Raw genomic sequence first — 10,315 nt, forward strand, 5'->3', positions numbered from 1 at the left:
AAGAACTAAACATGCCTCAATTCAAACATTAATTGTCAATAGCCTAATAAAACTAGCATGGGACAAAGACACAAGCTTTCTGCAATTAGCTCGACACATTCTCTAAACGATATCTTAAACATTTCACTAAAATGAAATTCAGAAATATCAGAGTTGTATTATCAGGTATTTGTGTGGAATTGTATGGTACCAAATAACCATCAAAATTGCTCACATGGAAGATAAAGAAGAAGTTATTCCTATCATACCATCATATAGTTTGAACACAAGTAGTGCCAAATTGTCAATAGCCTAATAAAACTTACTATATCAAACATAAGTTTCAAATTGGAACTTCCACAAAAGAGTAAAAGTTCCAAGCAAATGTCCTAAAACAAACAAGCCGGGTTGATAAAAGGGAGAAATGGGGCGAGGACTAATAATGCAGAACAGGCATGTAGCCATTTATAGGCTTAACCATAGCCAAGCAGTAAAAGTTCCAACCAACCATCCTAAAACCAACAAGCCGGATTGAGAAAAAGGGAAAGGGAAGGACTTATGGTGCAAAACAGGCATGTAGATATCCATAGGCTTAACCAATGGAATGTCATAGTGATGAGCTTGTACATGGCCGACTGTTAGCTTGTTGTCTACTAACCAATGGATGGTCCACGGGAACAAGGCTGTTTACATATGGGTGACATGTCACAAATCCATCGGGCCTCACTGTGCCCAATGTTTTCACTTTCTGTGCTTTCACATGATAAGTGATCATCCTATTTCCGAAAAGAATTGCCAGGACATCATCATTCAGACAAGACAAAGCTCGCAACCCTCCAGACGTATAGCCAAAATCATCTAGCTCAAGAGGAAAACTATGCTTCAGTACCATTTTAAAATCCCCATAGATGCGAATTGCAAATTCATTATCTTTTTTATGCGGCAGAATGTAACACAACTCCCCATGCCTCTTTGTTAAAACACCTTCTGGTCCACATTCTGGAGGGAGTGGAAAAATCCCAAATTGCTCATATGTTAGATCAAAAGCCAGTACCGAACCAGATAAAGTTTCCCAATAGACCATTCCCTTCATGTAAAACCCATCGCCACTCAAAGCGCCCAACTCACAACATAAAGCGTCAACAAGTCTCCAAGATTTTGACCTTGATGAGTAAATTTCAAAACAGAGGAGATGATCAGCCAAACGAATGGCACAAACAAGCTGATAATTTGCTTCAAATTTCAATGCAGAAGGTTCAAACGCAAGAGCCACTGCTGATCCAGGTCCATGATAATAATTTGGCCCTGGAAGAACCTTCCACTGCCTATTGACAGGGTTGCAAATGTAGTAGGCATTGTCTTCAATGCAACTTTGACAGCAAATCAAGCCATTACAAGTGGTTCTGAGGATAACGGGTTCAGGCAAGAAACTGAAGGAAGGATCTGGAACGCCACATGAATGTGGATCGCATGAGATGAAGGAGTGCTCACCAGCGATTTGACAGAAGAATCCAGAGATGTCTTGGAAGCAATGACTTTGCTTGTGGGCTAAGAATGGATTAGTTATCCACTTATTCCACTCTTTGCTAACAGATCTAAACCTACAAATTGATTTTGCTGGGAGGAAAGGAAGGGCATGGTCCTTCACCAAATCTCCAATTCCCATTTTCTCCTTAGACTTTATATGTTCAAGGCATCTAGAAGAGCCATATGCAGTAGTGTTTCTTTGGGGTGCATATTCCTGAAATTGCAATCATTAAATATTAAAAATATATCATATATAAGCATAGCATCTTCATCTGGAAAAGATCACTTGGCATCTAAACACTTTTAATAATATTGCCAAATTATAAGAAAATAAGCATGAAAAAAAGAAGTTAAGAACACAATCCAACCAAATGTGTTCTTCATAAAAATAATTACAAATTAAGACCAGTTGGTCATAGATTCTTAATCAAAAGATTCAAAACAAGCATAAAGGAGTCATGTTCATGTAGGATATCAAGGAAAGATTTATCGTTTTGAAAACAGGGTTAGGGTTTGTAAAATATTGGGGAAGTAGTGGACTTGGTTAGGAATTTAAGGACTCAGAACTTAGGTAGTATTTGCAGCAAATCAGAGAAAACTCTAAGAAAACAAACTACTAGCATCACACTATTAGGTTACTAGGAATCAGTCCTAGTGAAAGAAAGCCTTACACTTTCCAGGGTTTAAAAAGAACCCAAAGCTAGCTGTTGAAATTCCAATCTGTGAATGATAATGAAAGCCCAAAACAAAGCTTATATGAGCTTCTTTAAAACCCTGGCAACACTTAAAGTCTTGAGCTTGAAATAAACTAATTTAAAGCGCACATTATTATAAAGTAAAACCAAATAAAAGACCACAAAACCCCAAATTATCTGACCAACAAATTATTAGAAGTATTAAATTTTACATTGCTTTGAATAATGTCACTACAATACTGGGAACGGTAAATCCAGGCCTTTAAATTAACTCCCAAGTAGGACTCACACCACAATCATCCCATCAAATCATAACGTGGGATTGAAAAATCTTGTGTTTCTTGTTGTTCCTGTAAACTTTAGGTGGCTGGTTTTTATCAGCAGAACAGCAAATTTTACTACAAAAAGATTAACTTCTGTTTACGATTTTTTGTTTAAACTTTATCTTCCAATTATCCATATGAGGTTTTCACTCTAGGCCATGGAATTTTATGGTGGCTTAGTTATACTCACCATATGCACACAATCAAATCTAATTTATTAGTGAATGAACAGAAAAATTAACGCATCAATGCACTAAACAAATAAATTTGTATGCTTATGAGCTCTCTAAAAAATGTATACATTTGAGACAGAGGGAATCATTCTTAATTTGATCATAGATAATCTCAAAAAAAAATAAATCATCAAATACATACCACATGAAAATCATCGTCAATGTTCAACTTTTGAAACCGTTTGACATTACTCTCTTGTTCACTTTCAGAAAAAGAATCTTCCTCACAATCATCCATGAGGTCATTGTCAATATCCATTTCATCAGAATTATCGTCTTCCCAAAAGTCCATTATCCTACAGTCAAAATTTTTTATCAATGAGTAACAGAAGGAACAAGGTATGATATCTTAAACATCTAATAATATGACAAAAGAACTTTCAACATGTTAAAAAACTTGCTGGGAAATTTTTTGAAAACTAACAGAAAACACACCCAACTGACTTCATGGAGAAATTATCTAACAAAACCATTAATTAAAATGTTTTTGGTGTAGAATACTTTTGAATTACACTACAAAGAAAGCCTAACCAATCAAATCGTAAACCCTAGTTCAACTGGAGATTACTTATCACACAAGGAATCAAACATAAATAAGGAAACTTGATGAAATCAAATAAGATAAGATTATAAAAACAAGAAAATTTCATTTTTGTATCCGAATAAAATCAAAGAACTACGCAACTAATTACGCAAGAATCGAGATGATATTCATTTTCCCAGAAAACAGAGTATAAGGTAATGCCACATAGATGTAACATGTTCAAGAAACAGAATTGACAAGTTATGTTAACTATATCAACAAATTATTTTCAAGAAACCCAAGAAAAAAAAAAAACAAGAAAACAGAATCATCCACAACAAATTTTTGAAAAGCCCCACAACCCAAAAACACATAATTGATAACAACACCACAAGAACTCAAAAATATAATAATAAAACCCATTAAAAAAAAAAAAAAAAAAAGGAAACAGAGGATCAAGGTTGAGTAAATGGAACCAAGAGTCACCTGCAGTATGTATAACTCTAAACCCAACTACAGAAAGAGATTCCACAATTTTTTTTTCACGCTCTCTCAATGAGATATATTCCACAATGTGAACACTCAAACAAATAGTAAAAGTAGTGTAGGAGAAGATGAAGAAGAACAAAGAAAAGACGGAAAATTCTATGAAAGTTCATCAAGATAAAGTGATAGGCTTATATATAAAGAAAGATAGACAACAACATGCAGATAAAAAGTAACACATACTTTGTAGTACAAACTAAAACCTGTAGAGTCAGTCAATCGCTTGTTGCCATCAACCAGAGAGAGAGAGAAAGAGAGAGAGAGAGAAACGTGTTGGCGAAGGTTCCGTTTTATAAGTCTTTGGAAAGTCTTTTTTTTTTTTGGCAAAAATATAAGTCTTTGGAAAGTCGCTGGAGCAAATGGGGTGTATTTATGCGAGCGAGTGACTCTGACACGTTCATCAATTCAAGAGAATTTATAGGTCCTCATTATACTTTATTTTGAAAAATGCTATATTCATAATATTTATATATTATTACTGTTTTTAATAGGTAAAAAGTAATTTTAGTGTTAAATTTAAATTAAAAGCCTATAACAACCTATCAATTAAAATTTGTTATAAAAATATTGTAAACGTAGCACTCTTTGTTAATTTCATACACATTTGCCTCCCTTTCACTTTAATATTAATTACTTGTCACTTATTCTAAAAAAAAATTAATTACTTATCACTTACATGAATAACTTTTTTTTTTAATTCATAATCAGCCACATTGATAATTTTTAAAATTTGATTATAAATATGTCACCTTCACATTTACATATCTAACACTGTCACATGGATAACTACTTTTTTTTTCCACCACTCACAATAAGCCATGTTGAATAAGAAATGTGTCACTTTCACATTTACATGTATGACAATTTCACATGCCTTTTTTTCCACTATAAGCCACTTTGAACGAGAAATGTGTCACTTTTATATTTACATGTCATCCACTTTCATTTGGATGACCATTTTTTTCGCCACTCATAATCATCCTCATTGAACAATTTTAAAAATCAACAATGCTAATATCATAACAAATACCACAACTTTTTTCATAATTTGTTTACATGGTGAGTTATGAGTAGTGAAGAAAAAACAGTGGGTTCACATCTTTACCACTCACAACTTGTCATATAGTAAGTTGTGGCAAAAGTTGTGAACTTTGTTATGATCCTAGTATTTTTCTTTAAAAATTGGTATTATATTAGTAAAAAAATCTTGGAGTTGTGAACGGTGAAATTGGATCCATCATTATTACTCTACTACTCACAATTCATCACATTGTGGATTTAGTTGTGATCTTAGCATTATTGTAAATAGGTGGTGGCATTAAAATTTTGATAATAAAAAGTAAAAGCGTCTTGTCAGTTGTTTCATCGGGGAAAAAAAGTCCTGTTGGTTGTTACGCATCATTGAGTCTATTGACTATTAATAAATTACAAATTAAAATTTTTTTTAAAGAGTATTTGATATTAGTGTTTAGGGTGATATATAAAATGGGGTAAATTATTGACGGAAATGAGGAGAGAGGCCACTCTATTACAAACTGGCACCAAATTTGGAACATTAATTGCCGAATTTGGTGTTCATTTTTTTCTGGTCGATGGACCAAATCTGGCTCAGTGTAAACCGGTATCAGGAAGAGAAAGGGAGAAGAAATTGGCTATGCTGCTATTGAGAGAGGAGAGAGAGTGTGTGTGTGAGGTGGAAAGACAAAATATAATTGGAGAGAGAGAGAGAGAGAGAGAGAGNGATTTGGTTTCCTAGTAACAATATAATAAAAGAATTTAAAAATAAAATTACTTGGAAAAGACCTAATCTATGTCCCATCGATTAAGTTAAAGGGCTACTTTACTAAGAAAAAAAAAACTGATTTTGACCTTTTCAATATATTTATATAAGTTATTTAGAAAATATATAATAAAAATTAACAAAATTGAAATCTCACTATGTCACAATAAAAAAAAATATATATGTTAAGAAATAAAAACTAAATATAACAATAAATTTATTATTTATTTATTTTTATTATTTTTTACTTAGGTGTAGCAATCAAGTAAAAATTATATATACAAAGTAACAAGATTCACTATATCAAAATAACAAAAGTACATTATAAGTAGTAAAAACATGCATCAAAATGTCCGATCACCATTCAGGCATTCACCAATTGAACTATATGCCAAGGCCAACATATTCTAGCACCTACTTTATTGCTTTCAATTCAGCGGGGAATCCAAAATAGATACCACTGCCAATGGACAGGTAGCCAGGAGCTTGGCGGAATTTTGAAATCAAGTAAAAGAGGCCATAACTTACGAAAAGCATATACCTATGTCATCCAGCGCAACCAGAGACATAATTTACACAGAACCTAGGCTTTTGCTCTAAGAACTAAACATGCCTCAATTCAAACATTAATTGTCAATAGCCTAATAAAACTAGCATGGGACAAAGACACAAGCTTTCTGCAATTAGCTCGACACATTCTCTAAACGATATCTTAAACATTTCACTAAAATGAAATTCAGAAATATCAGAGTTGTATTATCAGGTATTTGTGTGGAATTGTATGGTACCAAATAACCATCAAAATTGCTCACATGGAAGATAAAGAAGAAGTTATTCCTATCATACCATCATATAGTTTGAACACAAGTAGTGCCAAATTGTCAATAGCCTAATAAAACTTACTATATCAAACATAAGTTTCAAATTGGAACTTCCACAAAAGAGTAAAAGTTCCAAGCAAATGTCCTAAAACAAACAAGCCGGGTTGATAAAAGGGAGAAATGGGGCGAGGACTAATAATGCAGAACAGGCATGTAGCCATTTATAGGCTTAACCATAGCCAAGCAGTAAAAGTTCCAACCAACCATCCTAAAACCAACAAGCCGGATTGAGAAAAAGGGAAAGGGAAGGACTTATGGTGCAAAACAGGCATGTAGATATCCATAGGCTTAACCAATGGAATGTCATAGTGATGAGCTTGTACATGGCCGACTGTTAGCTTGTTGTCTACTAACCAATGGATGGTCCACGGGAACAAGGCTGTTTACATATGGGTGACATGTCACAAATCCATCGGGCCTCACTGTGCCCAATGTTTTCACTTTCTGTGCTTTCACATGATAAGTGATCATCCTATTTCCGAAAAGAATTGCCAGGACATCATCATTCAGACAAGACAAAGCTCGCAACCCTCCAGACGTATAGCCAAAATCATCTAGCTCAAGAGGAAAACTATGCTTCAGTACCATTTTAAAATCCCCATAGATGCGAATTGCAAATTCATTATCTTTTTTATGCGGCAGAATGTAACACAACTCCCCATGCCTCTTTGTTAAAACACCTTCTGGTCCACATTCTGGAGGGAGTGGAAAAATCCCAAATTGCTCATATGTTAGATCAAAAGCCAGTACCGAACCAGATAAAGTTTCCCAATAGACCATTCCCTTCATGTAAAACCCATCGCCACTCAAAGCGCCCAACTCACAACATAAAGCGTCAACAAGTCTCCAAGATTTTGACCTTGATGAGTAAATTTCAAAACAGAGGAGATGATCAGCCAAACGAATGGCACAAACAAGCTGATAATTTGCTTCAAATTTCAATGCAGAAGGTTCAAACGCAAGAGCCACTGCTGATCCAGGTCCATGATAATAATTTGGCCCTGGAAGAACCTTCCACTGCCTATTGACAGGGTTGCAAATGTAGTAGGCATTGTCTTCAATGCAACTTTGACAGCAAATCAAGCCATTACAAGTGGTTCTGAGGATAACGGGTTCAGGCAAGAAACTGAAGGAAGGATCTGGAACGCCACATGAATGTGGATCGCATGAGATGAAGGAGTGCTCACCAGCGATTTGACAGAAGAATCCAGAGATGTCTTGGAAGCAATGACTTTGCTTGTGGGCTAAGAATGGATTAGTTATCCACTTATTCCACTCTTTGCTAACAGATCTAAACCTACAAATTGATTTTGCTGGGAGGAAAGGAAGGGCATGGTCCTTCACCAAATCTCCAATTCCCATTTTCTCCTTAGACTTTATATGTTCAAGGCATCTAGAAGAGCCATATGCAGTAGTGTTTCTTTGGGGTGCATATTCCTGAAATTGCAATCATTAAATATTAAAAATATATCATATATAAGCATAGCATCTTCATCTGGAAAAGATCACTTGGCATCTAAACACTTTTAATAATATTGCCAAATTATAAGAAAATAAGCATGAAAAAAAGAAGTTAAGAACACAATCCAACCAAATGTGTTCTTCATAAAAATAATTACAAATTAAGACCAGTTGGTCATAGATTCTTAATCAAAAGATTCAAAACAAGCATAAAGGAGTCATGTTCATGTAGGATATCAAGGAAAGATTTATCGTTTTGAAAACAGGGTTAGGGTTTGTAAAATATTGGGGAAGTAGTGGACTTGGTTAGGAATTTAAGGACTCAGAACTTAGGTAGTATTTGCAGCAAATCAGAGAAAACTCTAAGAAAACAAACTACTAGCATCACACTATTAGGTTACTAGGAATCAGTCCTAGTGAAAGAAAGCCTTACACTTTCCAGGGTTTAAAAAGAACCCAAAGCTAGCTGTTGAAATTCCAATCTGTGAATGATAATGAAAGCCCAAAACAAAGCTTATATGAGCTTCTTTAAAACCCTGGCAACACTTAAAGTCTTGAGCTTGAAATAAACTAATTTAAAGCGCACATTATTATAAAGTAAAACCAAATAAAAGACCACAAAACCCCAAATTATCTGACCAACAAATTATTAGAAGTATTAAATTTTACATTGCTTTGAATAATGTCACTACAATACTGGGAACGGTAAATCCAGGCCTTTAAATTAACTCCCAAGTAGGACTCACACCACAATCATCCCATCAAATCATAACGTGGGATTGAAAAATCTTGTGTTTCTTGTTGTTCCTGTAAACTTTAGGTGGCTGGTTTTTATCAGCAGAACAGCAAATTTTACTACAAAAAGATTAACTTCTGTTTACGATTTTTTGTTTAAACTTTATCTTCCAATTATCCATATGAGGTTTTCACTCTAGGCCATGGAATTTTATGGTGGCTTAGTTATACTCACCATATGCACACAATCAAATCTAATTTATTAGTGAATGAACAGAAAAATTAACGCATCAATGCACTAAACAAATAAATTTGTATGCTTATGAGCTCTCTAAAAAATGTATACATTTGAGACAGAGGGAATCATTCTTAATTTGATCATAGATAATCTCAAAAAAAAATAAATCATCAAATACATACCACATGAAAATCATCGTCAATGTTCAACTTTTGAAACCGTTTGACATTACTCTCTTGTTCACTTTCAGAAAAAGAATCTTCCTCACAATCATCCATGAGGTCATTGTCAATATCCATTTCATCAGAATTATCGTCTTCCCAAAAGTCCATTATCCTACAGTCAAAATTTTTTATCAATGAGTAACAGAAGGAACAAGGTATGATATCTTAAACATCTAATAATATGACAAAAGAACTTTCAACATGTTAAAAAACTTGCTGGGAAATTTTTTGAAAACTAACAGAAAACACACCCAACTGACTTCATGGAGAAATTATCTAACAAAACCATTAATTAAAATGTTTTTGGTGTAGAATACTTTTGAATTACACTACAAAGAAAGCCTAACCAATCAAATCGTAAACCCTAGTTCAACTGGAGATTACTTATCACACAAGGAATCAAACATAAATAAGGAAACTTGATGAAATCAAATAAGATAAGATTATAAAAACAAGAAAATTTCATTTTTGTATCCGAATAAAATCAAAGAACTACGCAACTAATTACGCAAGAATCGAGATGATATTCATTTTCCCAGAAAACAGAGTATAAGGTAATGCCACATAGATGTAACATGTTCAAGAAACAGAATTGACAAGTTATGTTAACTATATCAACAAATTATTTTCAAGAAACCCAAGAAAAAAAAAAAACAAGAAAACAGAATCATCCACAACAAATTTTTGAAAAGCCCCACAACCCAAAAACACATAATTGATAACAACACCACAAGAACTCAAAAATATAATAATAAAACCCATTAAAAAAAAAAAAAAAAAAGGAAACAGAGGATCAAGGTTGAGTAAATGGAACCAAGAGTCACCTGCAGTATGTATAACTCTAAACCCAACTACAGAAAGAGATTCCACAATTTTTTTTTCACGCTCTCTCAATGAGATATATTCCACAATGTGAACACTCAAACAAATAGTAAAAGTAGTGTAGGAGAAGATGAGAAGAACAAAGAAAAACGGAAAATTCTATGAAAGTTCATCAAGATAAAGTGATAGGCTTATATATAAAGAAAGATAGACAACAACATGCAGATAAAAAGTAACACATACTTTGTAGTACAAACTAAAACCTGTAGAGTCAGTCAATCGCTTGTTGCCATCAACCAGAGAGAGAGAGAAAGAGAGAGAGAGAGAAACGTGTTGGCGAAGGTTCCG

At 33.9% G+C, this 10,315-nt stretch overlaps 2 protein-coding genes across 4 annotated transcripts; both read right to left on the reverse strand.

The window, feature by feature from the left end:
* Positions 1-222: 222 nt before the first annotated feature.
* On the reverse strand, positions 223-4,135 carry LOC112003479 (putative F-box protein At1g47790). 2 transcript variants are annotated; one of them, XM_024035693.2, is made up of 3 exons: positions 4,010-4,135; positions 2,900-3,053; positions 223-1,720 (listed from the first exon to the last, which is right to left on the reverse strand). In XM_024035693.2, the coding sequence occupies exons 2-3, from the start codon at positions 3,047-3,049 to the stop codon at positions 587-589; spliced, it is 1,284 nt and encodes a 427-aa protein (XP_023891461.1). In that variant the 5' UTR covers positions 3,050-3,053; positions 4,010-4,135; the 3' UTR covers positions 223-586. The 2 variants fall into 2 exon arrangements, with proteins under 2 accessions (XP_023891461.1, XP_023891460.1); XM_024035692.2 differs by lacking the exon at positions 4,010-4,135 and adding an exon at positions 3,767-3,965.
* Positions 4,136-6,426: 2,291 nt separating this feature from the next.
* Positions 6,427-10,315, reverse strand: LOC136062010 (putative F-box protein At1g47790). 2 transcript variants are annotated; one of them, XM_065760574.1, is made up of 3 exons: positions 10,211-10,315; positions 9,104-9,257; positions 6,427-7,924 (listed from the first exon to the last, which is right to left on the reverse strand). In XM_065760574.1, the coding sequence occupies exons 2-3, from the start codon at positions 9,251-9,253 to the stop codon at positions 6,791-6,793; spliced, it is 1,284 nt and encodes a 427-aa protein (XP_065616646.1). In that variant the 5' UTR covers positions 9,254-9,257; positions 10,211-10,315; the 3' UTR covers positions 6,427-6,790. The 2 variants fall into 2 exon arrangements, with proteins under 2 accessions (XP_065616646.1, XP_065616645.1); XM_065760573.1 differs by lacking the exon at positions 10,211-10,315 and adding an exon at positions 9,970-10,095.

Source organism: Quercus suber, unplaced genomic scaffold, assembly GCF_002906115.3.
Source record: "Quercus suber isolate HL8 unplaced genomic scaffold, Cork oak 2.0 scaffold_372, whole genome shotgun sequence".
Taxonomy (NCBI): Eukaryota; Viridiplantae; Streptophyta; class Magnoliopsida; order Fagales; family Fagaceae; genus Quercus; species Quercus suber.